Source organism: Polyergus mexicanus, unplaced genomic scaffold (assembly GCF_030449975.1).
Source record: "Polyergus mexicanus isolate NDT 795.1 unplaced genomic scaffold, iyPolMexi1.0 SCAF_3, whole genome shotgun sequence".
In the NCBI taxonomy this organism is placed as follows: domain Eukaryota; kingdom Metazoa; phylum Arthropoda; class Insecta; order Hymenoptera; family Formicidae; genus Polyergus; species Polyergus mexicanus.
Window position 1 is genome coordinate 8,068,793 of NW_027223323.1, and position 19,482 is coordinate 8,088,274.

Here is a 19,482-nt window from a genome sequence, read left to right on the forward strand (position 1 = left end):
TTTCCTTCCAAATGAGCTCGAATAAATTAAAATTGAAATGACAATACGCAGATCCGCAATAAGAAGTATTGCAGATACTGAAAACTTTTAATTCCCGAATCTCCACCTGACCAATTATAATAAATTCTAGAGAGAGAGAGAGAGAGAGAGAGAGAGAGAGAGAGAGAGAGAGAAGAAAAGTATTAATTCTCTCTAATATCTTTTAATATTATTCAATTCATCAAATTTTCATTTTTTTAAATAAAGTATTAGCATAAAAAAATATATGTAGCTTTTTAATAATATGGAAAAATTATTGATTGATTTTTTAAACAATTTATATATTTGTTTATATTTTGTAATATATAAAGAGATATTATATACATATCCTAAATAAGTAAATACTCTCTCTCCCTCTCTCTTTGTACCGTTATTTATAAAATATATTCTAGAAATTGTACAAATTGTTAAGCTATTTCTTTTGTGTTTCGTACACACTAGCATGTTATGCTAAGAATTATATCTTTCTTTCTAAACGCATTTCTCTCCTGCAACATTTCATTATTTTTTTTTTACGATAAATCGGGTATTCATTGATTCTGGAAATAATGCATAGTTTGTGGAAGTATCGTCCAGCACGCAAGGATGCCTTCCGAGAAGTATAAAGAGTCTTTTATCGGATTTAACCATTCTACCTCAACGCACGCGGTTGATTCACATCATCCTTATTTTACCTTTAAATAATCCCGACTGATCCGGTTTGCAGCGAGTATAAAAGTAACGAAAGGAAAGTTCGGTAACCAATTACTTAAAAAAACATTCGCGGAAAAAAATAATTTTGAAAATATTCAATTTATAATATTCAATATTTTTAGTATTTCGATCATTTGTAACTTTACATTAAAAGTCTGTAAAAGAAAGTAATGTCCAATGAAATTCAGCTGTTTACAATTTAACAAAATAAGCGCCTAAATTCAACAATTAAATTCCGAGCAAAAAAATATATATAAAAGTCGCTAAATCTAAAATATAACTTTAATTAAATTAAGAGAAACAAATTTAGCATACGGCCAATATTAGAAACTGCAAGATCTTAAAGTATATGAGATTACTCTATCTCTATCTAATCTTAATCAAAATTCTTAAATTTTCAGCCTTCAATAATTTTTGTTAGAAGGAAGCATTTTAATATTTCATTAAAAATATCCGACTAATATATATATGTGCCTGTCTTTCAAATTCACGTTTAATAATCAATTCTAATGCAAATATAATATCTTAGAAGATATGAAAGATAAGATTATACAAAAGAGAAAGAACCATTTGAGCAATATATAGCAAAAGTAGCCGCAAAACATACATACATTTTATCTATTCTTCGAAATTGTCTATATACTGCAAGTACGTTTTTTAAATAAAATATATAATAATATATTTATATTATACTTTAATATAGAATGTAGTTGAATTTATGACAGAAGGATATATATTATTTCCAAATTATTTTCAAATAAATAATTCTGACAAATACATATTATACGATTAACGCGAACATATAAAATCAGATATACGTTAGGAACAGAGTAAAAAGTAGGCATTTCTCTTTCAGAATATTCTAAGGCAAATATATGCTAACGCTACCTAAAAATGTTAAAGGCGACAAGATTTCGAGATGTGTAAATATAAGATGCCTGAAGTATGTAAGAATCCAGACGCATTTCCGGAAGCATATCTGCCGATTTCGACAGTCAATGATGGATTTATGGTGACCCGAAATAAAGAACATTTGTTCTCGCAAAGTACGTCGCTCGATTTAATATATAAACAAGATTTATTTTTATTTTATTTTAATTTTTATTTCATTAATTTTTAACGATACATTTCGTCACGGCGTAAATGACGTTTCTCTAGGATAATATTTTTAGCTGGCTGATTTCGTCTACACAGATGCACCGTAAATGTATGTAAATTTTTAGACTGCGAGAGAGGACGATGCGTATTGTGATTCGTGTTAGCATATCTCGTTTGCAGATTATACCAACGGTTAGCGAATGTACAAGGTGTTCGAAATTTAACAAGCCACTTCTCTTCGAACACGACTCGATTATTTATTAATAAAATGTCGAAGGAGATTATAATTAATCGCCAATTCTTCCTTAAGTGTCTTTGTAATTAAACTTTAACTTATAAGTTTTGTTAAAATAAAATTGTTTTGTAAAAAAATAAAAAAATAAGGACTATTACTTATTTTCTGAAAAATTGTCTTCATTAATCGTTTTTTATTTAATAATTGGTATACAAAATAATAATAAAAAAATTTCTAGATAAATATATGAGCTCTGTGTAACGTGGAGTACCTTATATATTTATAGTAAATACAATATATAAAAGAGAAGAGTACGGCATTGAAACTTGCTACAAATGTTCTGAAATACGCATGCTGCCATTCTCCGGTGATAGCCATGCGTTTTTCGCATGCCGCTGGCGTAAAGCAGTTCCTCACGATGTCAGCGGATTGATATGCATATTTACGCGTCGTTTAAAGTCCGCTCGTTTCTTGCCCTCCTTGCTGTCAGAGATATATAGGACTTACGTAAAGCTGCATTCACACGCAATGACTGAGAGGGCAAAAACTCGTTATAAATGTAAGTTATATTATTTTTAATCGGTAAAAAATTTTTTATAGATTCGTAATTTAGAATATATATGTGAGAATAAATTTGTATTAAATTAGATTAATTAAGGTTAAATTAGGATTGACTGTTGTTGCAAGAAATGCGAATACTTGTGAGGAAAGCCACGAAAGGGAGCTCACGTATATGCGAAGGAACGAGGATGTTTTTGCGGCTTGCTCCGATTCCGACCCGGAAATTCACGCGAGTGATGTCATTGGAGATTCTGCTTCGAATTTTTTAGCCGTCGGTCCATTAGACATTCGAAAACAGGGTTTTGCCGAGTTCACGTATAGAAAATAAGATGAAATATCGCGTATAATTACGATATCATGGAATATAAGTGATTCGTCTTCTCTGGTTAAATTAACATTTGAAATGTGAATTTTGTCTTTTCGAATTAAAATGCAAAAAGATATGAGATACCTCAGAATATCGCGTTACATAATTAATTAGTTTATCGAACCTAATATTTCCGATACATCAATACTTTACTGCCAACATCGAGTACTTTCTGATATTGATCCTATTTGGAGAAACTGTCGAGTAATAAGTAGATGTAACATGATAGTTTCGAAAATTTATATACACGTATTACTCCTCTTTTTTTTTCTACTAATTAATTCTGGAATACTCTGTTAAGCTTGGAAGGCGTATTCTTTGATAAATTTGACGTTTATTTTTCATAGCGAAAATTTGAACGAACGTGACTTTTCTACAATTCTTCAATTTTCAGAATATTAAATATTTTCAAATAATTAAGAATTTTTTATTAGAATTTTGTTGAAATAAAGTATATTAAATGAGAGAGACAAAAGAAAAAAAGAGAAAAATAAAAGAGAGAGAGAGAGAGAGAGAGAAAAACTGTAAAAAGACAGAAAGTGCAAGAAAGCATTATCAATTCCGAATTACGGAGACACTTCTGACGCTCGCATTAATTTATCCTGAGTTATCAGATGCCGGAAATGTATCAGAATTTATCGGCACCCATTGAAAAGAATTTGGGAGTTGGCGCGATAAATTGATGTGCTAATATATGGCAGGAATTTGCCTCGGACGCTACATCAAAGATGAATTTTATTACTGGAGAAAGTGTTCGCTTGTCATTCGTAAGGTTCGTTCGTTTTAACTTCGTTTTTAACTATGTTCAAAGAAAATTGTCTAAAATATTTATCTTTGTTTTGAGGTAAGAATACGAAAAAACAAAATGTAGGAAGCGCTACTAAAACGTACAGACATAAATTATTCTCGTTATCTTGATAGTTACTACGATTAACCAAGACTTTTGACGCAAAATTCTTCTCCCTCTTAAATATACGAGGCAATTAACTGCGTCCTGCGAATTCAAATTAAAAGTTTTCAATCTCCATATACTATGTACCGTGTTCTAAACTTTATCTTGACAGGGTTAAAATTCCGATGGAGTTAGAGATTATAACATGATAAGATATAATATGTGATGATGATGTATAAGATGAGCTGCGTGGGATTTTAAACATTTTATCACTATATTAGTTACAACGTTATCTAAGATATCTCGTTACGTGGATTCCGGGTTGTAAGAAATTTTTAGGGTCTTAAAGGAAATAGAACAGACATAATGGCTATGAAGATCACAATCAGACGATGCATGGCTATAGCAAAAATCCAGTTATTCGGCATAATTTGGTATTATCGATCGTAAATGTCAGCCTGAGAAGTATAGCGATGCTTTACGCATCTAATTCTTCTGGAAATTAGCCTACGCAATTAACCTATCGCAGAGTTCCTGCTTTTTGAGAATTTACATCCGTGACGTCATGCTCTATGTTGGAAACCGCGTGGGATTATCTCGTGAGCTCGGCATTGCAGTTTAAATCATTGTCTTTGCAGGAAGGTTAAGGACCCTGGGCCATTAGGGTGGGCAAACCGGTTTGATGATATTCTCCGTAACGTGAAATTGCTTTAGGAAGCCCGCAGATATTTTTCAAGGCGACGACCTACCGACCAAATCATTGATTTCGTTTTCCGTTAATTAATACGTATCTAAATGTCCGTTATCATATCTCTTTCACAAACTCAAAATGTAATATCTTTTCTCTTTTTTTTTTTAAGCGTTTATTTATATATATTACGAAAGAATTTTATGTAGCGCGGAAATTTATTAGAATTATATTTATTTAGTATTAGAAACGCACAATGTTTGCAACTACAAGATGTTTAGAAAAACTCAATTTTAAATTAATTCTCAAATATATTGAGAAAGTGTGTATATATAATTTGTCATTTTATATATTAATCGAAGAGATAGGAAATTTTGAAGATCTTGAATGTCCACAATTTTTTTTTTATATGCATTATATATACATACATATAATACATATACATATATAATCTAAATATTTTGAGAACATTTAAAAGATTTATATAAAAATAAAAGTATATATCTAATGAAATAATTACTAATGAAATTCATAAAAATTGCAAAGATTGCATAAAGATTACATGCCAATCGAGGAAAAAGTTGAAACATGGTTGACGCTTTAAAAAATCTTGTTAAATTAAAAGCACGTATAAATATACAAGAAAATTTTATTTTTTTAATCCAGAGAATATAATACAATTTATATGTAAAATACTTTTATAATTTGAAATGAACTACTCAAAATTCAGTTCAGCAATTCCAATAAAAAAAAAAAAAAAACCACTTTTTAGTAACATTAATTTCCTATTGGTCATAGAAAATCCTTAAATAGATCCACGAAAAAGAATGCACAGAAAAAAAGGGAGAATCCTCGACTCGTAGAATGTGACCATTGTAATAGCAACCTAGATTGATTCATGACCAATCGTGGCGTTGTTCAAATGCGGAGCGAGTGTACTCGATCCATGTAATAGATCGATCAAATGACCGTTGTCTTATATGTTCTTACAAGTCACGATCTTAGTGAGAACGACGCGAGGAATGCATTTATATAACTTCATCTATTTCGGAAAATCTGAATTTTTGGAAGGCTATTGTTATATTACTATAGCACATGATATCCGCGCATATATTAATTTAACATGCATAAAGTATCTCAGAATCTTTTTTCCTCTCTTCATAATTAAAGGCGAAATTATTCTGAAATATAAAAAAAGGTAATTTTTAAAAATTAATAAAACTAAATTTTATAAAAGGATTATTAAAAAGTATAAATTTATACATACATACACATATATATATAAATCTAAACTTTTTAATAACATTTTTATAAAATTTAATTTTATTAATTTAAAAAAATTACCTTTTTTTATATTTAAGAATAATTTTATCTCGAATATTCTTTTTTTATTTATGTACTTATAATATCATTAATTACCATTTTAATTAAAATAATAAGATTTTAAGTTAAATTACACTTTAAACCTTTGAAGTTTAATATATAAAAATATATATTTTTATAAATCTTATAAATATAAAGTTTAAAAAAAAATTTTATAATAATTAATAGAAATAATTTAGAGATTAAAAACTAAAAAAAATAAAATAAAATAAAAGTTGGTGATTTTTATTATTGGTGATTTTTTAGAATTTTTGACTAAAAATGGAAAGTAAAAAAAGATTTATATTAAAATTTATTATATATATATATATATATATATATATATATATATATATAATATAATAAACTTAATTATTCTTAATAAATTTATAAATATTTAATTATAATTGAATACTTATATATATATATATATATATATATATATATATATGTATATATAATTATTATTTATTTGGATTTTAAGTTATTAAAAATAAATATCGCGCATTTGTAAGTAATCATATAGTATCAAGAATATTTAAAAAATTATCGGATGATTATTTTATTATGCATACATGCCGTATATTACATCGTGATGCAAACGTGTGACGATTCTATTAAAAGAAGTTTGTACAACTATAGTTAGAAACATTGGAGATTAAGCATATTGATAAAATTACCCAGGGATTATAATTATATCACGAATCGTAATACGAACGTGCAGCAGTTTCGTCAAGTTAATTCCGCGCAACTGTAGTTCCAAATATATTGCTTCAATATATTAATAAAAATATATAATAGTACTTATATCTATTTTTAATCATAATTGCTACGTGCGTGTTTCTCTACAATTTTGTACAATGTTGATATTATCAAAAAAAGTTTTGCGAATGAATACATATCGTAAAAATAATGCGAATTATGACATATAAGTAGAGATCGCGCCAGGAACCGAATGAAACACGTTTACAGTTTAATAATCGACATGCGTCATCGAAAATTCGAAAATTAAATTTTTCCAAGTAAAATCTGGATGAGTTTCTCGTCGACAAAGAAATTGACAGAATGACAGTAGTGTTGCACCGATTAGTAAATTTATTTATTATATTCGCGTAATTAATAAAATTAATTTTTCAAAAAAAAAAAAGAAAGAAAACAGAAAAAAAAATTGCCAAATAATCGCGTAAATTAGTCAAAATTCATGCACTTCGATTAGCACACACATTTTTATTGCATCAAATTTAAATTTTTGATGCTATTTTAATATAGAAATAATGTAAAAATAAATAAAATAAAGATTCAGATATTTTAAACAATTTATAAGAATGAATAAATTCTAAATTTACATATTTAATAAGTAAATTATATAATTTACGAAAAGAATTTCTTTTTAGATATTTGATAAAAATTCAAGATATCATACAAAAAGATCAAAAGATAAATATCAAAATCTAATTTGAAATGTTCAAATGATTATAAATTTTCATAGAAATCAAAGGGGATGGGAATTACAAAGTAATCATTCTATCGTGATAATTTTACGATTGATAATTCAACGCTTACCTATATGGTTTCTCCAACGATGCATGAATGCGAATATACACACATATATACCATATATATATATATATCTCCATTAAATATTTCGCCGAGTCAAAGCATGCAATTTTTCAATGATTTCCAGAGATGAGAACACAGCCATACGGGAATAACGGGATCGAGTGACTAAAATTAAGCGAAAAATCACGATGACATCAACCGTTTATTAATCACGATTAACCTACAACTAAACAAACCCAAAATATTTCGCGTATGAATTTATTTACATAGCGATTAAATTATTATATTAATATATTAACGAAACAACGAACCTCGAACGTGTTCGCGGCCCGTCTGTTGAGATGTACAGAGTGATATTGTTTGCATACAACAACAAACCTTGAAGCTTGTACAATACTTTATGGCCGGCCCTTTGCGTGACGTGTAACGTGATATTGTCTACATACGCCGGTGACTCTTCTCTCTTCCCCCTCCATCGCGAGGTCATTCGCGCGCCAAAAGTCAAGCGAGCAGGCAACAACGCGAGTCGCTCCGTGTATTTCGTTGTATTGTGTCTCGAAACGCGATCGTGTCGATTGATAAACGCGATCATTTCTATTAAAATAATTATAATTAAAGATTGTCAATCAGTGCGAATAATTACTTTCCGCTATTATCGCTATTGTCGTTAATTCGTTCCCGTATCCCGTAGTAGCCGTCCGGTATCGAGATTACGTATACATTGTCGATTTGCACGGTCGGTGGAAGTGAAACGTCGTAAATGATCGCAATGTATAATGAATAAGTTCACGTTCGACGATGAAATAAATTATCGGTAATGCCGCGCGATCGCGTATAATTAATCTCGCGTGTATTTTCGCGTGTGAGTGCCATGAACGGATGACGAGAGGAGGAGGAGGAGGAGGAGGAGGAGGAGGTGGAGATCCGGGGAGGCGTCGGACGGAGTAACCGTGAGGTAAGCAGTTTATAATTTTGTTAATTATATTATTTAATTAGGAATGTTGATGATTTTGTATGAAATTTTATTTTTTTAACATAATATCCACGATAATATTTTATGCTTAGTATATTATATTTTAACGTAAGATCTCTCTCCCTCTTCCTCCCTCCCTCCCTCCCTGTGTCTCTCTCTCTCTCTCTCTCTCTCTCTCTCTCTCTCTCTCTCTCTCTCTCTCGATCGCTACCGCGAAATAATTTTACAAAAATTGATAATCGATTTAATAAATTATATTAATTATTCTATTAATTTATAATCTAATATCTTATAAAGATACGCGCGTAATAATGTTTCTTTCCTTTCGATATATTGATTATCGGATATATTGCTTTAATTTTGATATATTTGTTTATAAATCTATCAAAACTGGTGTACTGCTACAATAGCGCCGTTGCGTATCGCGCCGATGAGTGTTAAATTATTTTTTATTTAAATTGTGGAGGCAATTGACTGAATTGATAAAAATGACGATATTTCATTCTCGGGGAGGACGATTTACATATTACACTATTTTTAAATAAATAGGGGTACGCGCGTCAGCGATACGTAGGTAGGGTTAGGTAGAGATTTAACGGGAAATTCTTCCTTTAGTACTGTCGGTAATGTCGGTGTGTCATACGTAGACAGTTTCTTGAAATTTCTACTCAATTTTCTAAAGTTTGTTATATACGATTTGTTAAAGACGCACATCTAAATTGAATTCTGGACCGTTTTCTGGGTCAGGATAAATGGCATACGTACGATTATGTTGAGATTTGAATATTCTTATCGCGAGTAAAAGTATGTCTAAAGCAAGAGCGATTCCACATAACCTCATTCAATGGGATCAGAATGACAATCCTTTGGCCCCATTGACAATGTGTCAAAAGGATTGTTTAACAAATCTAGAAACTGCCATAACTTCGTGTTTTCCGTCGTCGAATCTGCAAAACAATGTAATCCATAGCGATAAAGAGAAATTGCAAAAGCAAGATTCTCAGGAAAACAACCTTCCGATAGAAAGGTATCAGGAGTTACTTGAGCATTACTTGTCTTTAGAGAGTAAATACATGTCTACGCATGATATGAAGTACAATCTGTATCTCGACGAGCTGAAGTCGAGGAGATCTGAATGCCACGAGGTTTGTTCCCAGATAGAGAAAGCATTGGACGATCTTTCTGCGCTTTATAAACAGTATAACGAAGTTTCTGCTAAAACCACTTCTCTATACGATGCTAGCGAGCAACTTATTTCTGATCAGAAGCAATTGAACGCGACAATCGACAGTATTACAGAATATGTTAAATATTTCAAGGAAATCAATATGATCACGGAGAAACTAGATGCGCCTATCTTGTCGGTCAATAGCGAAATATTTTTCGCTATATTAGACAAAATTGATACAAATATAGACTTTATGCAAAATAACTCGTCATACAATGAAAGCGGAGTTTATTTGATACGATACAGGCATTGCCAATCAAAGGCAATTACACTGATACAGAATTATATTTTCAATCTGTTCTCTAAAACTACAGAGAGCATTTTAAATTTAAAAGACAGCGAAGGCTCACCAGAAAATACAGATACAGCACTTGCTTTATTCTATGGCAGATTTCAGACAATTTTGTCCAAGACAAAACCGGTTATTGAACAGATTGAAAACAAGTCGTACAAGAGACAGGAATATGATAGTTTATTGCTTGAATGTCATCAATATTATTGGAGTCAACGAGGCTTAGTGTTGGGTGCAAGCATACAAAAATCTTTGAATTCTATCAGGGAGAAATACAATGGTGATCATTGTAGTTTAGTACGACACTCTTGTGCGCTGCTCTTGCACGCATCGATAGATGAGCACAAACTTTTTTATGAATTCTTTTCGAAACAATCAAGCGGGCTGACCGCATATTTGGAGAGTTTGTGCACTTCGCTGTACGACGCATTACGACCTTTCATAATACACATCAATCATCTCGAGACGTTGGCAGAAATCTGCTGTATTCTACGAATAGAAATGCTGGACGAATATGTACAGAACAATTTCGAACCGTTGGAAGGCTTTGGAAACATATGCTTGCAGCTGTTACACGATGTGCAAGAGAGATTAGTATTTCGCGCGCATTTGTATCTACAATCCGACGTATTGAACTACAATCCTTCGTCAGGAGACTTGGCGTATCCAGAAAAATTGAAGATGATGGAGGACATAGCGGAGTCGATAAGAGAAGAGAATCGCCAGACTCGTATGAAAAAGATCTCGGTGTCATCTGCTGACAGTTCTGTTCTAGAACCTGTCTCTCGAAATCATATAGTTATGGATTCTATTTACCAAAAGACATATGTGGGAAGTTCTCCGGCAGATCTACATGCTATGTGGTATCCTACAGTTCGTAGGACTCTGGTATGTCTATCAAGGCTTTATCGCTGTGTGGATAGATCTGTGTTCCAATCGCTGAGCCAGGAGGCTATTTCCCTCTGTGTCCAAAGCATCGAGAATGCCAGGCAAGAAATTGAGAAGAGAGCGAGCATTCTGGACGCGGAATTATTTCAAATAAAACACTTGCTGATTCTTAGAGAGCAAATTGCACCGTTTCAAGTTGACTTTACTATTAAGGAATATAGTTTGGACTTTTCCAAAGTGAAGACCGCTGCATTTGGCCTGCTTGAGAAAAGTTCCAGGCTCTTCACTTTATCGAACAATGCATTATTACAGTTTCTCTTGGAAGGTGCACCGCAGATGAAAGAACAACTTATTGATTCGAGAAAACATGTGGATGCAAAGTTGAAGTTTACATGTCAGCGATTGATACAACATGCAACTTATTTATTGATTAATCTTATTATCAAGTTATTGGAAAAGGACAAATTGCATGATGCAAACTTCAGTCAGGAAAATGCGCTAGGAAGTGCAAAGGAAGTGGCAGCCATAGTGGTTGATGTTTTAAGGATAATCAAGTTTAAATGTCCCGAGATACAGCAATCGATGCAATTGTATTTGGCTAATAAGGAAACTGAATTTATTTTATTTAAACCGATAAAAAATAACATTTGCGCCGCGTTCACACAGTTGCATCAAATATTGAATAAGTATTATAATGCAGAGGAACTTTTGTTAATCGCGTGTCCTTTACCAGAACAGATTTCTGTTATGTTGAGCTCGACGACGCTTGTTCAAGGAAAATTAAATCGGGAATCAACTCTTAAACGGTCGCAGTCGATTACTAAACAAGAAGTTTAAATTCTAAAATTTCTGTATTTATCTTATTTTTCGAAATTGTATAGAGTATTGGACAGAATAGTGAGTTAGTTATAATAAAACGAACATAAAAATTTTGTATGCTAGATATAATTATTTATATAAACGTAAAAAAATTTTATGATAAAAAAATAAAAGTAAAGTTGAAATAAAATTAGTAAATTGATTAAATTTCAGAATTAAATCGAATAAAGATAGAAAAAGATAGATTTTAACAGAGATACACATCAGTTTTCATATATAATTGTATTTTACGATACAATATATATATATATATATATGGTATATATATATCTTATAATTCTATAAATATAATTAACTCAAAATAAAGTGATTAATTTTTTATCATTATTAGATCAAATTAATTATTCATTAAAAATAAAATTTGGAGTTAAATTAAATCTTTGCTATTTATTTTAAAAAATAAAATAAAATTGTTTATGTATATATATATATATATATATTTTTTTTTTTTTTTAACAAAGCTATGATTTACTTATTTTATCATCATCGCTGTAATGCAATTTATTTTTTGTTATTGTTGTGTTTTGTCTAATCTTTGTCATTTTATTTCATAATGTAATTATATATAATTTCTGTCAAATTTTTGCGATAAAAATTATTTTCGTGTAAATAAAAATTTTAAATTTTTACATTGCTATGTAACTTTTGAAATTGTACGTTAATAATACATGTATATAGCATTTAGATAAAAACTTTGTTAGAAATATAATTACATGAAATTGTGGGAAATAGAGTTAATATTAGAAAATAAAGTTATATAATCTTCTACGGCAAAAAATATATATAACAATTTAATTCTTATAATTTATATAGTACAAACATATAATAATATTCAAATCATTATAATATATTACATTTATTATGCATTTACACTGCATTTTTTGGAATGATGGTTTGCTGAAACATACACATTTAAAACATACATTGATATATTTAAAATATAATGGGATATTATTGTTTTATTTAAAAATAGTTGAATATTGGAAGAGAGAGACATATTGGAGCGATATTATAAATCAATAGATTATCAATTTCATTGAATACGAACGAAATTACTTAAATATTGACAAAATTAATTGAATTTCACAAAAATTTGTTCTTTGATAAAAACTAATAACTGGATAACAGAATCTGGGAGGATTTTATAAAATTATATATTTCTTACAAAGAGAGAGAGAGAGAGAGAGAGAGAGAACATTAAAAAACATGTTCAAAAATTTGTGGCATAAACTTTGCACGCGTATAATCGTTAAAATAAACGAGAAGGCCTAACCTACCGTAAAAAACATACCATAAATTTTTGAACATTCTGTATATTTGATGAATTTCAATTTTGGATACTTACTCATCCGTTTGTATTTCTGTGTATGTTTGAACTATAATACATTCGAGGTATGAAACAAAAATATGTGAGAATACAGAGTATCATCGCCATAATCAATACAAACCACAATGTCCAAAATAATAATAAACGGAACTTCATCCAAAATGGATTAGAAACGTAATAATATTTCGGGGCTTCTCTATTATCTGAAATAAGAAACGACCTACTATTTAATATATTTTCATGTACTCAATATTATTTTGAAGTCTACTTTATTTTTATTATATATATACAATATATATCTCATCTTCAAATATTTATAAAGTATTTAACGCCATTGTGCTATTATTTATAAAACAGTTTGCGAATAAAAGATATATGATGCTCTCTCTGATATCTTTTAATTATTATATTTTCAAATTAGGAGCAATAAAGGTTAAAAATAACTTGCTTTTATTATTTCTACAAGAGAAAAAGAGAAATTTTTAAATTGGATAGCATAATGAAACTTTACGAACCTTTGAAATGTTTCCTCTCCATTTTATCGATAATAATAAGAGGGATGGTGTCGTAAATCAGGTTTTTCTGAGCAAAGGCGGATTTTTCCTGTAGCTCCATTTTGTAATGCTTTCCTTGATATACACAATAACAGTATAAACTTTGCGCAGAGAAATTTTCAAATACTTCTAATTGGACCTTTTCATTTCGTCTCTTTTTCGATGTTTACGAACCTGTCGACATAAACATCGTTCGTACGAAGATTTAGATCGAATTGTGTGAAAGAAAAATTGTTTGGGTACAAACGAACAGTATGGGTAAAGATAGCAATATATACGAAAGATAAAAGTGCAAAAAAGCCATTATTCATTAACTGTATATTATCGTAGTCATTGCTTTCCCGAGTTATCTGCTGTTTATTCTTATTAATTGAACACGAATATGTATATCGATAACATATAATTGGAGCGATCAATTCTCGGGGTCAAGCTCAATTTTTTGCGATAACATTCTCTTTGGATACGTTATTAAAAATTGTCTGTCAACGGATTCTGTTAAATATGCAAAAAGACGAATAAAAAAAATTTTAAATAAAATATTTTTCACATTTTTTCGCGTTAATGATTGTAAGTTATCACTGACACACTTCACACTCCGACTGAAATTTGAGCTGGATTTTTTTCTTCTCAGATTTAATTTGTAAATAAATATAACATAGATGTTGATTCATCCACGTCTTCGCAAAGAATAGATCATCAAGCATATTTACCGCGTAAATATCGTTATTATAATAAACTCGTGTTCTTCGATGTATGCACCTGATGATCCCGAATGACCTCCGCGAACATCTGGTTACGTTTTTCTTAGCTCATTATGAGTCACTATTTAAAGTAGTCTCTGCTTTGTGCCATTATTAGATGATCTTCTTAATTATTTTCAATTCGAATCACTTTCCATCTAAGAATTTTTAAGCTACTAAAGATTAGGCTAATTATAACAAAAAGTATTTTAATTAAATCACGCGCGTTTTATTTATTAAAAGTGTCGGATTAATATTACATTCATTAAATATATAGCTTCTATCGATTTTATTTAAGTATCGCGATCTATGATATTTTTTTCTACCTGATTAATTACAAAAATATTGAAAGACCAAAGTTAAATTATAAATGACTCAAAATATAGCGTTTTTAAGGGGAAATTAATTTTATATACATATGATGAAACTTTATATTTTTTATTAAATTTTAAATAAATAAACAGATAAAAAAACAAATAAACAGATTTTTTGAACTCTTAAAAATTAGTCACACAAAAAAGATTTCTTCAACTCTTCAGAATTAATCATAAAAAATTTTGTATTAGAAGATAAATATCTTTTTGATATCTTCTTAAAAAAAGTTTTTCTCAAACAATTTATTCTAAATGAATCGAAGTATCTATCAGTGAAAGATAGTGATATCTGGAATGCTGGATCTAAAATATCGTATATGTGATTATCAAGAACCTGATAAGCGCCTTATATATACGTATTTAGAATTCTATTTTTTATTGTACAAATTCTTATTTCTTTCCTACGCTATGTATAAAGTTTGTACGATGCTATTATAGTTATAACGGCGCTTATCATTATTTGAAATACAAGTGTAGAATTTGAGGCTGCATTATTAGACTCTTGTCCTTTTTTCGTTGTGCTGTCAGTAGGATTGGTTGTTGTTTCGATTATGGGAGATATAGTGGATTCATCTTTTGCCGCTAAAATAATATTTATGAGTAACATATTATATATTGATAAGATCTATAATTATTGTTATTTTAACGAAACTGATAAATACTGATAAATATGTAATTGTAATTAATTAAAAAGACACGCACTTGTGCTAGGTTTAGTTGAGCTCTGTTCCTTTTCTTCTTGGCCTTTTAATACAAATGCGGCATTCGCTGTTAATTCAATATTATCCCGTGGAACAATATTTCTAAAAAACATATATTAATAGAGTGATTCGCGAAAATCGAATAAAATAAAAAAAAAAATTATTATTATATGTGTTGATAACTGTAATATCGTACAATGGAAAAGATAATTTCTCATAAAAATAAAAGTCGAAAATATTAAAATTGCTTAACATTTTTAGAATTTATTCCGTTTAGTTTTTTTTTACGGTATTCTATTTCCAAGAAAATTGATTTAAAAAATTGCCAAATTAAATTTTGTAAACATTTTTGTAAAGGAAAAATTAATTTAGGATTGGCTAAAGATTTATAAATTTATTTTTAATGAAGATTTATATATAGAAAAATATTACTTTTTTCTTATTAACGGAAAAGATCGATCAAAAAGAATAAACTATTCGGTAATATTCTGTACACTATGTGATGAAACTTACGTATCGCAAATTGCATTGCTAGAAGCCACAACAATCTCTAAAGTTTTGTTCAAATTAGGATATATAGAACTCAGATTAATCTTCTGTTGCCGCAGACCCAGATTAATTACAATGATGTATAATTCGGCTGGATAATTTTCCAAGAATCTAATTCAATCAAAAATATAATTAACAACAAAAATTGCAATTTTTTTATATGACTTTTGTAAATTTCTATATAATTTACACACACACACACATACACACATGCACACACAAATAGTATAAATATAAAAAAATGTTAAATAATATCTTATAAATAATATAGATATCTCTTTTTTATAAATCCCAATATTAACAAGATATCTATTATTATATCAATATTTTTTTAATGTGCCAACCTTTTTAACACCAACACGTAATCATGATTTAAACTTGCAAGTTCATAATTTCCATTCCTAAAAATTGGATTTTTTCTCAAAATAGCCAAGTCTTTGTATGTCTTTAAATTACTCTCATTTTTATTTTTCTGCATCTCCACATTGTTGCTATTATAATGATTATGAACAGGGAGATATGTAGTTTTATTTTTTGAAAAGCCAGCTGAAATTTCGGAATTCCATTGCATGGGTGTTCTCACTGGATCTCTCGAGAAATATTCGTATTTGTTTATGCCACTGGCACATCCTATAGGATCGATGGTTTCGCTCCAACTTATCTTCGTATCCAACATGGCTATTTCTTCGCCGTAATATGTATATGCTTGTCCAGGCAAAAGCAAACTAAGCATATGAAGGCCATCGACTCGATTAAATCCGATTCTCGAGGCTGCCCTCGAATTATCATGATTTGAAAGCTGCATTTGTAAAAAATAATTATACATGAATGACACCAGAAACGTACATTAAATTAGTATTTATATATTTTTAAATTCTAATTATTAGTAAATAAAAAGAGAGAGAGAACGAATATATGCAAGTATCTTTTAAGTATCAAATAATATAATACAATAATAAATATATATATGTTTTTTTTTTATTCTGATAAAATTACTTTTAATTCAGTGCTTATTCTTACCACCCAATTAGTACTAGAATTTTCTGGAAGAAGTTTGATCCATTCATCCGAGATACGCTTAATATCATTAGCACTACTGCTATTGCGAATATGTGTAATAAATTTAAAATTGAAAGGTGGAATTCCTTTGTGTGTGCTATTTCCGTAATATGCCATTAAATTATCGTCAGAAATATCATATGATTCCGCGATTAACAATCTAATAATGTCATTAAATCATATTAGTTGTATAATAAGTTATAAGAATTAATATATTGAAATAAAGACTAATATATTGAAATTATTTTATATAAATATTATACATATAATATATTAATAATAGCATTTCAAATAACTCGTCTTAGAAATATTTAATATATCATACTTTGATGTAGTTTTATTATGAGTCGATATCCAATCATCGATGTATTTACGAAATACGTAAAGAAGAGCAGTGCTTTCGGAAAGACCAAAGGTATAAATGCCTTTTTCGGGTTCGTCTCTTAAGGCTTTGTCCTCGAAGAAATACGGCACTGTATTAATTTGGAAACCGTCGACCTCTCTTTTCAACCAAAAGTCAAATATATCCTATGGACAAAAATTAATAATTTATAAATTATTTATGATAAAAAAAAATAAGAATTATATATTCTTCGGAATCTCGTATTTTTTTAAATAAAAATTGGAAATGTGTATATTAATTATTAATTGAATATATTAATATAATTCATATACATATATCGATTAAATATTTCTTTGAATTTAAAGAGAGAAAGTGATTTATAATACATATTTTTATTCTTTTTTCAATTTATTTGAATTATTAATTAATATTAAATTGCTTTTGAATTTTAAAGTTTTAAACTTTACCAAATTGTTAAAAAGAAAATTACAGTCTGCTGTAAGAAAATTAGAATCTTACATTCTAACTTTTATTCTTTTCAATATTTTTAAATATTTATCTTATTTTTTAATTTAGATTTAGAAATATAAAACAATACTTTCTTATTTATATATTAAGTAAATATATATATATATATATAATTACCATTAATTCTTTGATTACTTTCTCGTTTCTCAGATTAAGGTCCGGCTGAGAATGATGAAATTTATGATAATACCATTGTTTTCTCTTCTCATGCCACGTCCATGCAGATTCTTTATTATCGTCGTATGTGCTCGTCTATACGAAAATGATAAAAAATATATGTTTCTCCTATCTTTATTTAAGATAGGTAAGTTTGGTCAAAAGAGATTGATGGGATAATGCTATATTAATAAAACAATAAAACTGGCAAAAATATACCCAGTTATTTGGTGGAATATTTGCGCCATTTTTATCGATCCTACCATCTGACCATATGTAATAGTCAGTGTACGGCTCGATATTTTCTGCCGACATTTGGAACCATATGTGTTGATCGCTGGAATGATTCGGAATAATGTCTAGAATGACTTTTAATTCTAAAAGGAATTAACAAAAATTAAAAATAAACAGGCGATTTAAAAAAATTATATATGGCATATTATTATACCTCGATTATGTGCCTCTTGTATGAAATTATCGAAAATATTTAAATCTCCGAAAAGGGGATGTATATCTGTATAGTTGGAAACATCGTATCCTGAATCGATCAATGGCGAAGGGTAAATAGGATTTAACCAAATTGTCTCGATTCCGAGATCATTGAGATAATCAAGTCGATTAATAATACCTGCGATTTAAATGTGTTAGAGAAATTTAATAATTTAATACGCATTAAAAAAATATCTTGTAAATATTTTTATAGCATATTGTATACGCGTGAATAAATATATATATGAATATATATATATATATATATATATATATATATATATATATATATATATATATTAATACGGATATTTCACGGATTTATACGTGATCGATGAAAACTTAATTCGATTATAATTTCCTGCTCTAAAGCAATTTGTGTGACTTACCCTTCAGGTCTCCCTCACCATCGCCATCGCTATCCTGAAATCCTCTAGGCCAAATCTGATAAACCAATGTAGTTTCCCACCATTTTCTATCCGCAGGCTTTTCGCTATCCGCGTCGCTTATAAAAAATCCTAAAGCGCTTATCAGTGCGATGTAGCGTATAAGCGTTAACATGGCGTATTAAATTTGATAAATCTTCCTCGCCGATTGTTAATTGATTAACTGCACTTTTGCTTGATCACAATCAATTTAAATATTTTATTTATATTAATATATTGTATTTATCAATATTCATATATTTTTTTCCCATACGTCCGTTTGCGACATCGTCTTCTTTTCGTGAACGACGTAAAAATGGTGCGGGAAAAATTTCACGGTCTGCACAATAGATAATTATGTTATCGGTGTCGCGGTCCCGCCTATCACCGTCGTTATTTAGGGTAGGGATATTCAAACATTCCTATTCTATCAATCCTTCTGTCAAGAACTGATAGTTAACATTCTCGAAGAAAAGTCTTTT

General features: G+C 29.3%; 2 protein-coding genes across 2 annotated transcripts; one reads left to right on the forward strand and one right to left on the reverse strand.

The window, feature by feature from the left end:
* Positions 1-9,104: 9,104 nt before the first annotated feature.
* On the forward strand, positions 9,105-11,941 carry Cog3 (conserved oligomeric Golgi complex subunit 3). Its single transcript, XM_070316142.1, has one exon. The coding sequence runs from the start codon at positions 9,275-9,277 to the stop codon at positions 11,711-11,713; it is 2,439 nt and encodes an 812-aa protein (XP_070172243.1). The 5' UTR covers positions 9,105-9,274; the 3' UTR covers positions 11,714-11,941.
* A 3,118-nt stretch (positions 11,942-15,059) lies between these two features.
* LOC138931648 (alpha-glucosidase) lies at positions 15,060-19,189 on the reverse strand. The gene is made up of 10 exons (XM_070292638.1): positions 18,965-19,189; positions 18,535-18,714; positions 18,306-18,463; positions 18,048-18,182; positions 17,385-17,587; positions 17,021-17,219; positions 16,345-16,799; positions 15,965-16,111; positions 15,453-15,553; positions 15,060-15,332 (listed from the first exon to the last, which is right to left on the reverse strand). Exons 1-10 carry the CDS (start codon positions 19,134-19,136, stop codon positions 15,157-15,159), a joined length of 1,926 nt encoding a protein of 641 aa, XP_070148739.1. The 5' UTR covers positions 19,137-19,189; the 3' UTR covers positions 15,060-15,156.
* Between the last annotated feature and the right edge of the window lie 293 nt (positions 19,190-19,482).